At 37.1% G+C, this 19,010-nt stretch overlaps 1 protein-coding gene across 6 annotated transcripts in view; it reads left to right on the top strand.

Moving 5' to 3' along the window:
- The window catches only part of BBS9 (Bardet-Biedl syndrome 9), a 434,296-nt gene that overhangs the window by 210,026 nt on the left and 205,260 nt on the right, over positions 1-19,010 (top strand). For all 6 annotated transcript variants that reach the window (XM_042921827.1, XM_042921788.1, XM_042921820.1 and 3 more), the window contains 2 exons: positions 4,376-4,471; positions 18,700-18,872. In XM_042921827.1, coding sequence (XP_042777761.1) covers positions 4,376-4,471; positions 18,700-18,872 — 269 coding nt within the window. The remainder of the gene's footprint in view (positions 1-4,375; positions 4,472-18,699; positions 18,873-19,010) is intronic.

Raw genomic sequence — 19,010 nt, forward strand, 5'->3', positions numbered from 1 at the left:
AGCATATGCTCTTTTTCATCTGCCTACCCAGTGATTTATCTGATTATATGAATGGCAAATATTTTCTCCCAATCTGTGGGATGTCTTTTCATTATTGTAACAGTGTCTTTGGAAGAGGAGAAGTTGTTAGTTTTGATAAAGCCCAACTTAAATTTCTTTCTTTTTTATTGTTTATTTATTTTTGAGGGGGGGGGGAACAGAGCATGAGTGGGGGAGGGGCAGAGAGAGAGAGAGAGAGAGAGAGACACACACACACAAAATCCAAAGCAGTTTCCCGGCTCTGAATTGTCAGCAGAGAGCCTGATGCGTGACTTGAACTCAAAAGCCTTGAGATCATGACCTGAACTGAAGTCGGATGCTTAACTGACTATAAATTTCTTTCCTTTATGACTTGTGATTTTAATGTTATATCTAAGAAATGTTTGCCTAACTCAAGTTTACAAAATTTTTCTTCTATGTTTTTGTCTATCAGTTTTCTAGTTTTACATTTGACATTTAGGTCTCTTTTTCATTTTGAGTTGACATTTATGTATGATATGAGATATGGATAAAATTCTTATTTTTGTATATGAGCATCTAATGTTCAGCACTGCTTTTGAAAAGAATGTCCTTTTTTACTGGATCATCTTTGCAACTTTGCTGAAAATCATCTGTGTATCATAGGACTATAGAAGTCATTTGAAAAAATATATATATTTCTGCTCTCTTCATTTTATTCCATTGATCTGTTTGTCTTTTGCTATATACCAAAAGCATAGTGTCTCAATTACTGTAAATATGTATGTTAAGAAGTCAGACTATAATTTCCCCAACTTCATTCTTCTTTTTTTAAAGAGTTGCTTGGATATTTTAGATCCTTTGCATTTTGATAGGAATTGTAAGAATCAGTTTGTCAAGTTAAAAAAAATGCCTTCTGGGATTTGGTTGGAAATGGGATTGCATTAAATCTATTGATCAATTTGGAAGGAAACAACATCTTAACAATATTGAACATGGTACAATTTGCTCTACTTATCCTAGTTTCTTAAGATGAAAGTAGAGACCGTCATTTATTTAGGGTTTGTTTCATTTTTCTCAGTCAGAATTTGTCATTTTCTTTTTTTTTTTTTTTTTTTTTTTAATTTTTTTTTTTTCCAACGTTTTTTATTTATTTTTGGGACAGAGAGAGACAGACCATGAACGGGGGAGGGGCAGAGAGAGAGAGGGAGACACAGAATTGGAAACAGGCTCCAGGCTCCGAGCCATCAGCCCAGAGCCTGATGCGGGGCTCGAACTCACGGACCGCGAGATCGTGACCTGGCTGAAGTCGGACACTTAACCGACTGCGCCACCCAGGCGCCCCAGAATTTGTCATTTTCAATGTACAGGTCTTACAAATCTTTTGTCAGATTTGTCCCCGAGTATTTACTATATTTTGATGCTATTGCAAATTATATTGTTTCATTTCGATTTCAAATAGTGCTTTTCTATTATAGGCATACCTTGTTTTATTGTGCTTTGCAGATAGTGTGCTTTTTACGAATTGAAATTTTGTGGGTCAAGCAAGTCTATTGGCACCATTTTTCTAACAGTATTTGCGCACTTCATGTCTCTGTGTCATATTTTGGTAATTCAAAATTTTTATTATTATTATATTTGTTATAATGATCTGTGATCAATGTCACCATTGTAATGTCACCATTGTTTTGAGTTGTCACGAACCATACCTATTTAACATGGCAAACTTCATTGATAAATGTGTGTGTTCTGACTGCTCCAGTGGCCATTCCTCTGTCTGTTTGTCTCTCTCTCTGGCTCTTTCTCTCTCTCTCTCTCTCTCTCTCTCTCTCTCTCTCTCTCTCTCTCTCTCTCTCTCCCCTCAGGCCTATCTATTACCTGAGTCAAAGAAAATACTGAAATTAGGCCAGTTAATGATCCTCCAATGGCCTTTAAGTGTTCAAGTGGAAGAAGGGGTCACACATCTCTACTTTAAACCAAAAATTAGAAATGATTAAGCTTAGGGATGAAGGCATGTCACAAAAGCAGAGATAGGCCAAAAGCTAGGCCTCTTGTGTCAAATGGTTAGCCAAGTTGCGTATGCCTCAGGAAACCTCTTGAAAATCTGCTTTAGTGAACACATGAATGATAAGAAAGCAAAACAGCTTTACTGCTGCATGTCTGCTGACACAATATCCATTTTACAGCCCATAGATCAAGGAATCATTTTAACTTTCAAGTCTTATTAAAAAAAAATTCTTAAGGCTGTAGCTGCCATAAAGAGTGATTTCTCTGATGGATCTGGGAAAAGTAAATTGAAAACCTTCAGCAAAGGATTCACCATTCTAGAACTTTCATGATTCATGAGAAGAGGTCAAGATGTCAATATCAACAGGATGATTTGGAAGTGTTCAAGACTTCATTGGAGGCAGTAACTGTAGATGTGGTGGAAACAAGCAAGAGAACTAGAAGTGGAGCCTGAATATGGGACTGAATTGCTGCAATCTCATGAAAAAGGGATTATAAGGAATAAGGAGGTGCTTCTTACTGAGGAGCAAAGAAAGTGTTTTTTTTTTTTTTTTAATTTTTTATGTTTATTTAATTTTGAGAGAGACAGAGTGTGAGTCAGGGGAGGGGCAGAGAGAGAGAGGGAAACACCGAACCCGAAGCAGGCTCCAGGCTCTCAGCTGTCAGTACAGAGCCCAATGTGGGGCTTGAACTCACAAACCACGAGATCATGACCTGAGCTGAAGTTGGACGCTCAACTAACTGAGCCCCCCAGGCACCCCAGAAAGTGGTTTCTTGAGATGGAATCTACTTCTGGTGAAGATGCTATGAAGATTGTTGAAATGAAAGCAAAGGAATTAGAATATTACACAAATGTAGTTGGTAAAGCATTGGGAGGGTTTGAGAGGTTTGACTCCAATTGTGAAAGATGTTCTACTGTGGGTAAAATTCAGTCAAGCAACATCACACACTACAAAGAAATCTTTTGTGAAAGGATGTGACAGATTTCATTGTTGTCTTATTTTAAGAAATTGTCACAGGTATCCAAACCTTCGGCAACCTCCATCCTGATCAGTCAGCAGCCATCAACACTGATACTTGAATAACTTCAATATTTTGCTGGATTATTTTATAACGAGAACTTCCCCCTTACCTACTATTGGCTATGTGGTGCAATTTGAGTAGGATCATCTAGATGTTTGGTTCTTGGTCTTAATACTGATTTTTAAAATAATGAGTTGATTCTCTAGCATCCTTCATTAGTGAGCATTTGGCCTTTTTTTGGTTTGTTTTTAGTATCACTATGAACACATGCCTTTAAATATTTTTTAAAATTTTATTTAAATCCAAGGTAGTTAACGTACTGTGTAATAATGATTTCAGGAGTAGAATTTAGTGATCCATCACTTACATACAACACTCAGTGCTCATCCCAATAAGTGTCCTCCTTAATGCCTATCACTCATTTAGCCCATCCCCCCACCCAGTATTCCTCCAGCAACCCTCAGTTTGTTCTCTGTATTTAAGAGTCTCTTAATGGTTTGCCTCCCTCTTGTTTTTATCTTATTTTTTCCTGCCCTTTCTGTGTGTTCATCTGCTTTTTTTCTTAAATTCCACATAGGAGTGAAATCATATGATAGTTGTCTTTCTCTGAAAGACATCAGTTGATGGACATTTGGGCTCTTTCCCTGATTTGGCTGTTGTCGATAGTTGTAATTTGGCTGCTATACTATAAAAACTGGAATGCATGTGCCCCTTTGAATCAGCATTTTGGTATCCTTGGCATAAATGCCTAGTAGTGCAATTCCTGGGTTGTAGGGTATTTCTATTTTTAATTTTTTGAGGAACCTCCATACTGTTTTCCACAGTGGCTGCACCAGTTTGCATTCCCGCCCGCTGTGCAAAGGGGTTCCTTTTTCTCTGCATCCTCTCCAACATGTGTTGTTACCAGAGTTGTTAATTTTAGCCATTCTGAGGTGTGAGGTGGTATCTCATTGTGATGTGTTTTGCTTTTTTGATACTCAAATATTTTCATCTCTGGCCAGAAATCTCCTTAAATTGGCTTTTACATCCTTTCCACACTACTACTCACTGATAGTTTCCTTGCTTTCTGGTGTGACAGCTCTTCTAGGTTCATCTTATGTATTTCCTGCCTCAAACCTGGAATGAAACAGAAGGAAGGAAATGAAATGATTTCAGAGTATTATTTTGAGGCACAAATGTTAGCAATTGGGAATTACCATGGAAATCAGCTAATATGTTCTAATTCATACACAGGCTTTAAACACGACTAGTGACATAAAAAATACTTGTCATCAACTGAACTTCCTATTTCAAACATGTAGTGTTTTCTTTGTGGTTATGTAAAGTCATATTTTTCTTTTCTTTGTAGGCTTTGCCAATCAGTCAGAAGACGATCAGGTGAATGTAATGGGTTTTCGCTTCTTAGGAGGTTCCCGAGTTACTCTTCTTGCTTCTAAAACCTCTCGTAAGTAAAACCAGGGTATTCTTACTTTTGAAGTTTTCTATTGAGGACACCACATCATAGATCATCACATCAAGGATTTCTGCAGAGGGTGTGTTCAGTTAGATATTGAAAACTAAGAGTCATGTTATTAAAAGTACGTAGGAAATTAAAGTTACGAAGATAGGATCCTGTTTTATTAAAGATATGTAATTTTGGTGGTGGGGATTAGTAGAGTTTGAGAGAACAGTTTAAATAATTGAAAATATTTTTGATGTTTGTTTGTTTATTTATTTTGAGAGAAAGAGACAGAGTGTGGGTGGGGAAGGGGCAGAGGAGACACAGAATCGTAAGCAGTCTCCAGGCTCCTAGCTGTCAGCGCAGAGCCCAACGTGGGGCTCGAACTCACAAACTGTGAGATCATGACCTGAGCCAAAGTTGGATGCTCAATCGACTGAGCCACCCAGGCACCACGAAAATATTTTTGAGATTTTGAGATAGGTATTCGGTGAACTAGGTTTTAGTAACTACTAGAAACTGGAATTAAGTTATGTGGGTATGTATGTTCATATACCTGCCTTTTGGACATTGGTAAAGATGAAGGTGAAAGTGTGAATAGCTTTTGCTGATGCTAATCTCAGTAGAGTGAAAAGTAGTAATTATATAGTCAAATTTGAATTTCATATTTATATATTCTTTATTGATTTGGTTGCTTCATAGGACAATAATAGTTGAAACTACTCAATGTAAAAGTGGCTTCTCATATGTGTGTGATACCAAAGCTACTAAAGTCATTGAGTTATATATATCTTCATGGAAATAAAGTATAATATTAAGAAGCGAGTGTTTAACAAATTTTCGGACACCAAGGGTATTAGGGAGAATAAATGCATGTATGTATATGTTGAAAAGTTTGGCTGAGTGCACTTAGCACACGTTTAAAATCTCTGCAATTTGTGAAATGAGTGTTTACTTTCTACTTTATACATTTTCTGTTTTAGTTGGTTATTTCTTGCATGATCAGAAAATATAGTAAAATAAGGATATATTTCTTTTGAAAAATGAAGGTGTTAGGAGGAAGATAAACACATCCCTATTTTAGAAACTATAACGATGTTACAGTTCTGGAATATGTAGAGTGGTGGCTGGTGAAATAGACTTGGATACAAATAAAAATTCTAGAATAAGGCATAGAAATCAAAGATAGTTCTTTAAAGAATGAAGGGATTCTGTACTTTTTATGGTCTTTGTGATTGGTCATGATTGTAGTCTTGTTTGCATTGGCACCATTTTGTTTTGATTAGATTTAATCTTCATTTGGATGATGGAGTTAGTTTGGTACATTTCTCTTTGTTAAACTGTTCTCTTTAGTTAAACTAAAAACCTGTTGCCAGCATTTCTTTGGGAAGTTGTACACATCTGTTTGACTTCAGTTGATGTGTCATATGATGAATCTGCAGTTGAAATTACTAAAACAAGGCAAAAAGTTATTCTTGGTGCAAATGTGGATACTTATGTCCTAATTTGCTCTTTTTTAGATAAAGTAACTCTTAGAGCATTGCTATTGCCCATGATTACCTTACCATTTCTGAATTTCACCAAATATCCAGGTATATAACTGATATATTCACATTCATCTGAATATATGGTAGTGCCTTCACACAGCCATACTATGGTCAGACAGAGTAAATAATGGAATAGGACAGAACCTTTTAAATAAGAAACCAAATGAGCTATATATGCTGAAACCTGAGGTACCATCATTATAATTCCCTGATGGTGTTTAGCCTTCCGTGATACGGAATTTTACCTAGGAAATGCCTGTGGTGATGAAGGGAGGTAGGTATGAAGAGAGTAGTTTTTTGGGGTTGAGGCAGATGTTGAGGATCCTTCCTGCTATATCAGAGTATTCTACCCCAAGACAAGAATGACGTAATTTGTACCCAGTCTATGTTTGGCATCTTTTATTTTTGGTGAAAGGCACATAGTTTTTAGTCTAGAAATCTGAATTCACAGAAAAGCCCTACATATGGAAAGAACCCAGTATTTCTTCCCTGGTAAACAGTCAAGTGCTTTGTAAGTCATATAGAGTTGCCTTCGGATATTGGATAGTATTTTCTGTGGACTCCACATATTCATCTCTTTTTAAAACCTGCTTGATAATCAGCCAAACCTTGAACTGTGCTGATGGTAATTTTAGTTCAATTTCCTGATTAGTTATGGATCAGCCAAAGCAGACAAGAGAAAAGCAAATGCAGCTCATTGTCTCAGATATCAAGTCACATTCTCTTGAGGGGAACTCAATAGGTTTTTATTTTCAGAAAGTAGAGTAGTCCTTCAATGTAATTAGAATTTATTATGTGAATCCTTAAAAAAGAAAGCACTGAAGATAAGTAGGAAAAATACTCTACACTAGAGAAATTTCTGAAAATGATTTCCGGAGTCCTAAATTGAAAATAATAAGAGAAATGATGGCTGTGTCTGTTACCTTGATTGTAGTGATAGTTTTACGAATGTATGCATATGTCCAGATTCATCAAACTGTGCACTTTAAATATGTGTAGTTTTTTTGTATTATCAGTTATACCTCTCTAAAGTTGTTAAAAGTAACAAAACAGGTCAAATTTTATGAGATCAAATATTTTTATAATCAGAGTTGTAAACATTTGTATATGAAAGTCAATTATTTTGATTCAGTACAGTGGGATTTCAGAAGAAATATGCTGTTGTCTAAATATGTGTATATCCCTGCTATGCCACTTTTTTAAGCTCCATTTTCAGTGACTTATTACCTCACACAACAAATACTGTCACCTCTCTGTCTTTCCTTCCTCCTGTTCCTTTCTGTCTATAATTTTCTTCGTGTTCCTTATCCTTATTTTGATCTTTATCTCTATTATATCTCTTTGTGCCTTACATTATTCTACTTGTTTTTAAAGGATTAAAAATTTTATAAATTTCCAAAATATGAAAGGAGAAGGTAAGTAGTTGAAGGAAACAGAGAGAGAGAAAAGAAAAGCAGGAAATTAATAAAGATAAGAATAAGATTAACACGAAACATAAACTGTACAATTGATAGGGTGCCTAGCAGACTCAAAGTGACAAGAAAACATTTTAGTTCCAATTTTCAGAATGTTCAAAGGACAAAATCAAATAAGTTGTTTAGGAGATGCACAGCCATTTCTGATGCTGAGTCCAGAATGGAGTTTCTCTTCTGAATTCACAAGGACAACTTCTTTAATAATGTCTTTATAGCTTATTTTTATAATTATAATATTATGTAAATATAATTTATGAGCAACAGATTTCATAGAACTTTAAAAATAATAATGAACTCAATTTACCAAATATAATTCTGTCTCAGCCAAAATCAGTAAAGTCTGAGCAGCAGCTTAATCCAAGGATAAATTTAGAGTTGCTAGTGTTGCAAGTTTTTAGTATCTCATATTTTCACTAAGAATTGTATAATCCAACTCAGTAATTCAGAAGTGAGATGTGGGAAGGAGTTGTGGGTTTTGTTTTATTTTAAAATGAGCACTATTAGAACATGTTTCAATAATAATTGAAATGATTGAGTTCAGTGGGAGAGGCTGATGATCAGGACAAAAGGGTACTCACAAAGCAATGAAGTCCTGGAGAATTAGAAAGAATGTGGGTTTCAGAGTTTGGGGAGCGGGGGAGATTGAAGGATAGGCATTTGTAACTTTACTATGACAGGAGGGGTTGGATGCAGGTCCAGAGAGACTTTAGATTTGTTGGTGGGAAGATAAAGGAGCTTTTTTTTAAAAAATTTTTTTTTTAAAAAATCTTTATTTATTTTTGAGAGAGAGACAGAGTGTGAGCAGGGGAGGGGCAGAGAGAGAGGGAGACACAGAATCCGAAGCAGGCTCCAGGCCCCGAGCTGTCAGCATAGAGCCTGACATGGGGCTCGAACTCACGAACTGTGAGATCATGACCTAAGCTTAAGTCGGACGGTCAACCGACTCAGCCACCCAGGCACCCCAGGAGCTTTGATGTTGTATAAATTTGAAAAAAAGATATGACATTGGTGTCTTGGAGAATAAGAAAGCAAACTCATGAAGGGTAAGGCAATGTCAAGTTCCCATTTGAAGTTTCTGATCCTGAATTTTGAAGTGAAACCAAGTCATCCTTAGACAATTTTCTCTGGCAGTAATTTGTTTATTAGCATCCGGGCAACTAAAGTCAGGGCTGGGATTTTGAAACAGATTATTGCAAATAAAATATTTTTGTGAGAATGATTTTAATAATGGCTACCACATCTAAACTGATAAGAAGAGAAGTAAAGGCTAGAGAAAACTGACACAGGCTGAAAAATTAATGGGTTCAATGGATCACAGTCTTTTTTTTTTTTTTTTTTTTTGAGGGGGAGAGAGAGAGATTGAAGGAGGGAGAAAGGGAGAGAGTGAGTAAGTGCAGGAGCGTGAGTTGGAGAGGGATAGAAGGAGAGGGAAAGAGAATCATTAGCAGGCCTCATGTCCAGCACAGAGGCTGATGCTGGGCTTGATCTCCCGACCATGAAATCATGATCTGAGCCAAAATCAAGAGTAGGCTACTTTACCGACTGAGCCACGCAGATGACCCTGGATCACAAGTGTTAATAAGGTTGAAAGAGTGGTGTGGTGGGAGTTGTAGAACAACTGAACTAGAAGAACAAAAGGTGGTGGTCAGAGAACGAATGAGATATTGATGTTAGAGTTCAGCGGAACTACAGATTCTGATAAGGACAAAGGTGTGACCTTGTGGAGTGCTTTGTGAAGATGCCAGAAGATCAATGGAGACAGGGTTTTCGAGGAAATCAAGTGTCACAGTTGTGGATATCAAAAGAGCCTATTTGATGTTAGCACAATGAATGAGAAAAAGAAGCACATCCAGATATATTATTGTGAAATTTTAGAGCACTAAAGGTCTGGAGCATATCTTCAAAGATTAGAAAGGAAAAAACAAGCTCCGCAAAGAAGATGAATCAAGAAAGCATTTTAACTTTTCATTAAAATCCTTGGATGTTAGAGAACAGTGGAAAATTGTCCCTAACATCTGAAGGAAATGATTTTCAAATAAAAATTTTGTGTCTCGCTAAACTGGTAGTTAGCAATATATGCTGAGTAAACACATGCTCTCAGCGTCACAAGTAGGGCTAAGCAAATGCAGATAGCAAATTTATGTAGCCTCAGGTAGGCCTTTGGAAAATGGGAAAGATAACTAATACACTGAAGTTTTCAACATCCTTAAAGATTTTAACCTACTGGAAAGAGCGATTGGATTGAATAAGTTCAAGTATAAAAGTCATTTGCTTGTCTATTTTGATTATTTTCCTTTTAGGTATAATGAAAAATGTATAGTCATGTATGTGAATAAGCGTTGGGCCTTGAAAAAGGCTTTCTTCGTGCATTTGCCCAAAAGAAAACATATGTGATCTTGAGCTATGTTAACCAAAATATCTTCAGAACAAGGAAAGTAAGAGTCTTGCTCTATTTCATCTCAGTAGACTATGCCTTTGTTCATTTTTCATTCAGCAGATGTATTAGATACAAAGATTGTCCTAGCTTTTCTGGAGCTCGTGGACTAATGGGAGAGACAAACAGAGAATCAATAACAGAATGCTTGATAAGCCTACAGAAGTGCACTTTAGGTGCAATTGGAGCACAAAGGAATGAGGTTTCATAAGAGATTTTATTTGTAAAGATTCTTGAGGAATGAATAGGAGATTGTCAGGTGAAGGGCATTTTAGAAAGAAGAAAAGGTTGATCAAGGATGTGGTTTTTAGCGATTAGTAAATTTTCTTCTGTACTCAGAAGTACATATAGTAGGGGCTCTGTGATAGTTCTTTAATGAAGCCAGAAATTTAGAGACAAATGTAATGATCAAATCTAATGTATACAGTGATTCATCAATATAAAATGACTATTAATGTTAGAATTTCTTAGCAATATTTCTAAGGGGCAATGGGAATATTATATGAGTCCAGATTGGAAAAAGCTTCTTGAAAAGTAAATTTAGAGAAATGATCCATAATTTCTAATATTGAAGAAGTTGTATATTCGGAATATTATGCTAATACCTACTGAAATTGTTTATATTATTTCCTCCAACTTTTTTGTTTTAAAATGCATACATTTACTTATCTGTCTCACATTTTAAAATGTCCAAATAGCATAAATTATATTGATGCTTTGTTTATGGTATGAATACAAACATTATTTATATTGATGAATTTCAGATGTTCTGACATGAATAGAGAATGACATGATACATTTTTGTGCCCTGTTTAGTTAAATATATTATTTTCTCCATTTGTATTAGAGTGGAATGGCAATTGACTGGGCTCCAGTTATCCAAATTTATTTCATTTGGAGGCTGAAATGGTTATTTCCACTGAGCTGCTATTACAAGATGCAAAGGAAAAGAGATAAAAAAAAAAATGGAATGTTCGTTTTGGCGGCTGTTTTAATTACGAATATTGTAAGGGTGTATTTTAAAATACAACTTTCTTCTTTCATGTCATATTATAAATAGAAAATTTTATTTCTCTTTTCCATTAAATGTATACTCTGGAAAATCTCCAGGGCAATATTAACCATCTTTGAGTACTAATACTGAGAAAATGCTTAATAATAAAAATAATGCCTTATAAATCTTTGACTCACAGATTCTTACTGATTTTCGGTAATCTGAAAAAAATCAACTTAAAAATTGTGTTTATATTTCTAAATCTCGAGCTCAATTGTAAAATTTTTCATTGCAAAAAGTTTTAGTTTTCTTTTTTTTTCCCTGCATGTGTTGATGAAAATAAGAAAATGATTGAAGCCAGCATTTTAAAGTTACAGAAAATATCACACCTATTTAAATGTTTATTATGGTTTTTACATTTCTGTTATTTGGTGACATTCCTGTACTATACTTGGTCACAGTAGAGTTCTGTCTTAGTCCATATGGGCTGTTATAACAAAATACCATAGACTGGGTGGCTTTTGTACAACAGTAATTTATTTCTCATAGTTCTGGAGGCTGTGAAGTCTAAGATCAAGGTGCCAGTGGATTGGGTTCCTACTTCCTGGTTCACAGATGTCTGTGTTTTTGCTGTGTCCTCGAATGGCAGAAGGGGCAAGGGGGCTTTCTGGAGTTTCTTTTATAAGGTCACTAATCCCATTCATGAGGGCTCCACCCTCATGACCTAATTACCCAAGAGACCCATTTGCAAGTACCATTGCTTTGGGCATTAGGATTTAACATATGAATTCTGGAGGGGACACAAAATTCAGTCTACCATAAGTAGATATTGCTGGATATCTGAAACTTTATTTATTATTGGGTTTTTTATTGAGTTTTAGATTTTTTACTTCTTTTACTCTGTACTGTTTGTATCAGATAGTTTTAATTTTTTCAACCAATGTTTTTGAGCATCTTATTTTGCTTGGTCTAAATTTAAAATACGAAGGTAAATTGCATTTGTATAGGTCTCTTCCATACATTATATCTTTTATTTATTAAAATTTTTTTTAATGTTTATTTATTTTTGAGATAGAGACAGAGTGTGAGCATGAGCATGGGAGGGTAGAGAGAGAGAGGGCAGGCTCTGGGCTCTGAGCTGTCAGCACAGAGCCCAACGCGGGGCTCAAACCCACAAACGGTGAGATCATGACCTGAGCCTAAGCCGAATGCTTAACTGCTTGAGCCACCCAGGTGCCCCTCTTCCATACCTTATTATATTTGATCTTCATACTAACCTGTTGAGGTATGTGTTATTTTCCCATTTGTGTATATGAAGAAACCGAAGATTGGATCATTTATTTGTACTAAAGTCACAGATTTAAAAATTTACTAGATTTTAAGTTTTTTGATCAGAGGATAAGACTTGAAAAACAGGATTTTCTTCCTAACGTGATGCCTTTAATTACTAAATATGCCACCATCTGTGACTTGGACCATGGTTATAATGTCCTAACTGTAAGTCTATTTTTGCTCCTTTCTGATTCATTTTCTACTTGGCAGCTCTTGTAATAAAAACAAAGAAACAAGTAATCACAAATTAAATCATGCCACTTTCCAGCTTGAAATCCTTTGTGTTTATAGTAATATCAAACTCTTTACCAGTCTTTATAGTTCTCCCTGTATGTTCTGGCCACAGCCTAACATCCAGCCTCATCTAAGGACACTCTCTTCCTCACTCTGGTCTTCTTTCAGTTTCTAGTGCCTGTCTGACATTTTCTGCCTTGAGGTCTTCGAGCTTGTGAAATCCCTCTGCCTGAACTGGTCTTCCCATCCTTAAAGTCTGGACTTTATGTATAGAATGATTAGGGATGTGGGGTCTAAACTCAAACTGATAGTTGAAATCCCAGCTCTCCTTCCAATTTGTCTGAGTGATTTTGGAAAAATTTCAAAGCCTGTTTTTTCATCTACAAAATGGGAATAAAAACATACAATTATAGTATGTAAGAATCAAATGAACTAATACCTAAAAAGCATGTAGCAATTTCCTGGTATACTCTAAGTGCCAGGTAAATTTTAGGTGCTATTGCTGTTTTCATCATTATTACATTTAATACTACCACTGATGTCACTCAGTGTGGCTTTCTATGACCATGGTATCTCAAGAAAGAGCAACCATTTGTCTTTATTATGGCACCCTTTTTATTTGCACCATAGTTCTTTCTTGTGACTATTTCTTATTTACTTATTTACTTATTTTCTGTCCTTACCACTAGAATTAGAACCAGGAGCAGTATGTGTTGTTCCTTATTGTCTTTTCAGCACTTAAGGGTTTTTCAATGGATGAATAGATATAGTATTACCTTGAATCTCCTTGAGCTTATCAATCAAAGATAGTCTTGCACTGTCGTCCTCAATAATTCAAATCCTGATAAAAGGAGAAGGGAAATGTTAGACTTGCCCACACATCATTTCGTCAAATTGGGGATTTTGTTGTGTGCCAGGGTGGGGAAAGGATTTCTAATTGTAGGCAGCAGAGATCAGACACTTCACCTCTTTGGGGAAGAGTTCTGGGTACTGCTGCCTTTCTTAGCACAACACCCCCCTGCTTTCCTTAATATAAAACACCCATGCCCAGTGTAAGCTATGAATGTGGACTGAGCCCGGCACTTCCTAGGAGGCATTAGGACAGGTGCCAATTGGATTTATCTTGCACAGTCAACCATCAGCCAGCCCCTGGTCAGCTGAACTGTTGGGATACTGCTAAGAATCCTGTACATGTTTTCCCCAGTGATAAATTCTGATAAATTTTCACACTAACTTTGGGGGACAGACTTGCCTGGTCATTCCTGAATATGCCTTCCTTCCAACTTTTCCTGCCCGTACCTTTAGGGACAATTTAACAGAAACTGGTGTGATAATCTTGTTATAGCACAGCATACAAGCTGCTCACTCAGCTGCAGCCATAATAGCTTCCTCAGGGTTCCTGAAAGCACATTGCTGCCTTGGGGCCTTTATGCTCACCATTCCCTGGTCTTGGAATGCTCTTCCCACAGACATCTCTGTGGTTTGCCCCTTCACTTCATTCAGGTACCTTGAAATATATATATTTTTACATCTTGGGCCAGTATATAATTCTTTCACATGTGTTATAATAATCCCAGTTGTTTATGTATATCTCTTTTAAGATATGTAAGTTGTGACATTTGTATTGGAAAATGATACTTGAATAACTTTCTTTCTGTAGTTTTATTTCATTTTCTATATAAGAAATTTTATTCCTTAGGTGTATTCAGGCTGCACCTCAGGTTTTTCTACGTGCTTCTGGAAGCCTCTTCAGAATCTTTCTAGAACCAGAATGAATTAAATTTCCTTTGAAATATTAGCAATGTACTGTTTATATAAAAATTTATAACTGTATCTAAAGTGACATCAAATTCTATGCTTAGGAAAATATATTTTATATAAGCCACTTTTTTTCATATCTGCTATTTGAAAGTTACTGGGTTAGTAGGTTCTGTGTGAGTCTAATCGGGCTTATGATGGAATCTCTAGTTTACATATTCTTGGGGGAAATAATGGTGATAGTGATGATAGTAGGTAACATTTATTGAGTCCTTACTTTGTGGCAGGCACCATTTTATGAATTTTACTGAAGTGAGCCTATTAAGGCACTGTGTCTTTTCACTTTCAGAATCTCAGAATCTGGGAGTGGTAAAGATCTTGTTCAATATTACGAATCCTGGAGGGAGCTTTTGTCTAATACTATTGGCAGATATTCTTACAGGATCCCCATGGAGGTTTACAAGAAGGGCAGGGCTCTGAGCTCCTGAAGGAGGAGCTCACATAACCCAGAAGGAACGGAAGCTGAAAGATGAGGACCATGAGCAGTGGTAGGAGGTGTGGGAACCACAGGAACAGGAGCTGGAGCTGGAGGTGTGGCTGATGGCCATCCTCTCTGAGGAAGCCCACAAGATGGTGTGAGAAGCTCACGCGAAGTAGGTGGCATCAGAAAAAACTGCTGAAGCAAGTAGGGGGCAGGATCGACATGCTGCAGGTGGAGGTGACATCCGTGAAGACATCAGTCATCATGTCCACACCCAGCCTATCCCAAGCATGAGCTCCACCTGCAGCTGCTGAACCCTACTAAGCCTGGGCCCCACAAGGGCCAGGAATACCGGCAGCTCCCTCTGCCAGGCTGTGTGCCCCACTGTGAGACATGCCCTTTCCTTGGACGAAGAGGACAAGGAGATGGGTATGACCCTTTCTGCAGAACTCTATGCCTGGACAAGCCCTGTTCCTTCCTTGGAAGGGTGTACCCAGAGGATGTGGGCCCTTGCCTGGACTTTATAATGCAAAAGTTCTTGATGCTGTTGTAAGCTGGAGGACAGCGAATGCTCACCATCTAGCCTGTGGCTCTGCGGATGCTGCTGCAGTAAGAGTGGACACAGTAAAGTTTGGCAGTGCCAACTTATGTGCACACACCTGCCGGTACCATATCTTGCTCTGTCACTTTGAGAGCCCCACCTACATCTCACCATCTTCTTAGACTGGATCACTGTAGTGTGCAACTTTGTCACCTTCATCTACCACGTCTAGCAAGATCTGTTGCAGAAGAATCTGAAGCGAATGTTTTAGGAGATCATAAAGCTGTAAAAGGAGATGCAGCTGGCCCAGTTCAGCTTCTTCCTCTGGGAAGCCTGGGGCGTTGGCTGGAGCCAGATGTGAAACGTTTATCCCTAGGAGGGATAAATGGCCAGGACCTGGAGGCAGCACTGAGCTGGTACCAAATATCTGTCCCAAGACAAATGAAGAGATTGACAGATCTGTACATGAGAAGATGACCTGTGTTTCTTCCCCATTGTGTTCTATACCAAAAACCAGGGAGCTTGGACCCTTAAACACTTCCATTGGAGTGAGGTAGATTCCTGTTTCCTGAGGCAGCTAATTCTATGAATATCTGTAATTATTACACAATACTTGTTGTGCTCTCTGCCCTTTGCCGCTCCCTTGCTATTGTCTAATTCCTCTGCTATGTGATAGGCTCTCACATGCTTGGGAATAGTAACATATCACTTGCGGGGAAGTCCTGGCACTTTTGTGGCAACATCAGCCTGCATGGGGTATCCCTGAATTGGTAATGGTAAAAGCAGTGTTTACTCTTCCCCAATAACGCCTGTCTTTCCAGGTCTGCAGTGAACTCCTTAAGGACAGAGGCTCTTGCTTTATCCATGGTTTTATCCCCAGCATCTTGCATTGAGTTATATAAATGAATGAAAGAGTGAATAAATACCAGTCTGGGTTCAATATGTTGGGTCCCAAGCTTACCTTGGATAGGACCATAGATTTAGAGAATTGTAATATTGTATGTTGTTATCATCATTCTTCCTTTTACCGCTTTACTCCCACGCCATCTCAGTTGTGCTCTCTCCATTCTTAGAGCATTGAGCATTCAGTGACACTTGCAAAGAAAGGTAAAAGCTGTTTTATCTGACCATGGCCCTATTATCTTTGATGGGGAGAAATGAAACCAACCGATTAGCACCATAGGCAGAAATCAGACTTCAGAATAAGACTAGGGTGAAAGTAGGGCAGAAGGACGCCCCAGAGGAAATGATATGGTAGCAGAGAACATCGGGGTGTTTGCCATGCACTATGGCAGGCATACCCAGTGTATTTTATTCCTCATGTTGAATATATTGAAAGAGAGATGACTAGGAGAATGAGAGGAGATATATTTTTGGATTCTGGTGGAGGATGACAAATTGAAGTCCTAATAACCAAGTTAAAGGTGTCATATATTCATAGAATTTGTCAAGGACCATGGGGAATATAACAAATATTTCATATGTCTACATGTCATGCTAACTTAGCAAGATCTTAGTTTCGTTAAACAAGGAGACTGAATTCCTCTTTGTACTCCCAACATTTCTTTCTATGTGATTGTACATAACAGATGCTCAATAACTGATGAATTAAATAGAATAGGGGAATTGGTTCTAGATCTCAAAAAGTGTATAATCTCTTGGAGAAATGGAATATAATCATCTGGAGAGTTAAATAGGAATAAGAAAAAGTATATGCCATGATCAAATTGGAGTTATTCCAGGTATGCAATGTTGATTCAACCTTGAAAACCAATTGGTGTAATCCATGTAACTTTTTGTAATCCATTAATTTTAGTTAATAATTACAGTGTATTCATCATTAATCATAATCATACATAAGTATGTATCATAATAATGTAAGATATTAATAATTGAGGAAACTGGGTGAAGGGTGTGTGGGAACTCTATTATCTTCATAATTTTTCTGTAAATCTAAAACTGTTCTAAAATAAATGTTAATTAGGGGCGCCTGGGTGGCTCAGTCGGTTAAGCATCTGACTTCGGCTCAGGTCATGATCTCACGGTCTGTGAGTTCGGCCCCCGCATCGGGCTCTGTGCTGACAGCTCAGAGCCTGGAGCCTGCTTCAGGTTCTGTGTCTCCCTCTCTCTCAGATCCTCCCCCATTCATGCTCTGTCTCTCTGTGTCTCAAAAATAAATAAATAAAAAAAAATTAAAAAAATAAAATAAATGTTAATTAAAAAATGCATGGTTGTATGTGGTTAAGTGCATGGTGAACTGTAGACTAAGTGTATATATGAATTTAAAGAGGTACAATATTGTGAGGTGGTTAAGATTAATAGCTAATCTTTGGATTAATCTTTGGATTAATCTTTGGATTAGAACTAGAGTTCTAATTCTTGCCTGTTACTATGTGGCTAGATGACCTTGCAGATTATTTAAACTCTTCTGTAAAATGGGGATAACAAGATTTCCCCCATAAGGGTGTTGAGTTTTGAATGCAGAGTGCTCAATACAGTGCCTAACATGTATTAGGCTGCTGTGAGTGGTAGAGAAATAAAGATTTCTTGGGGTAGGTAGGATTGAAGCCAGGTCCTGAAGAATTGGTAGGATTTAGACAGGTGGGGAAAAAGAATATGCAGTATATCATGAATTCTAGCTCTGATGTTTAATTTGCTTTGTGACCTTTGATAAGTCTCTGAAGTTCTCTGTGCCTAGTTTTCCGTTTTTTAAAAACGGGGTTGTTGTAATCACAGTGCTTGGTTCATAGTTGGTGCTCAACAAATAACAGTTGCTCTGATCATAGATGTAGTTACTGCCACTGCTGTTATCACTGTCATCATTGTCAAATTAGGGTAGGGGATGGACAAGAATTTGACTGTTTTTGAGCTGAGGTTTCAGCGAATGGAGGAAAACAAGATTTACATTTAGGGAAGGGACTGATTACAAATATAAATAAAAGAAATATTAGAAAAGTAGAAAACTTTGATCATGATTACGGTGATTTAGCTGGGTACAATGTCCAGGATGTGGGACTTTCTGCAGAATAAGTTTTATTTCACAACAATATTCTGAAACAAATTAATAAATACCAGATAATACTTTTGCAATGGCTTTTTTTTTCTTACCTTGTAAGCAAAGCTTTCTTATTTTCTTCCTTTTTTTTTTTTTTTTAAAGAAGGACCCTAATTTGGGTGTTGCTATTGAAACCTATAGGAAACATAGGGAAAAGGACCATACTCTACACCTTGTCACTGTGACCACATACCTTTGGACTTAAATGTTATGTGGTTGATGTAGAAAACTGCAATAAAGCAGTAGAAATCCTATCTATAGGCCCCCCCCCCCGCCCCCCCGCCAATCTTTTCCTTTTTATTTGGGTATTCATGTCGGAGTTAGTGATAATCATGTAGTTTCAGCTAGTAATTATGTGTTAATAAGCATTTTTTCTCTCTTAGAACGATACCGCATTCAGAGTGAACAGTTTGAAGATCTTTGGCTCATAACAAATGAACTTATTATCCGCCTTCAAGAATATTTTGAAAAACAGGGAATCAAAGATTTTGCATGTTCTTTTTCTGGAAGTATGCCCCTTCAAGAATATTTTGAGTTGATTGATCATCATTTTGAGGTATGTATGATCATAACTCATATTGTCTATAATTTTTCAATATATGGAAGAGAAAGAGATGCTAGAGGAAAGAATTCTAGTATATATGCTAGTAGATTGAGTGCTTCAAGTAGTTATTTTATGTGGATGATAGACTTT

The sequence above is a fragment of the Panthera leo genome, chromosome A2 (genome assembly GCF_018350215.1).
Source record: "Panthera leo isolate Ple1 chromosome A2, P.leo_Ple1_pat1.1, whole genome shotgun sequence".
Lineage (NCBI taxonomy): Eukaryota > Metazoa > Chordata > Mammalia > Carnivora > Felidae > Panthera > Panthera leo.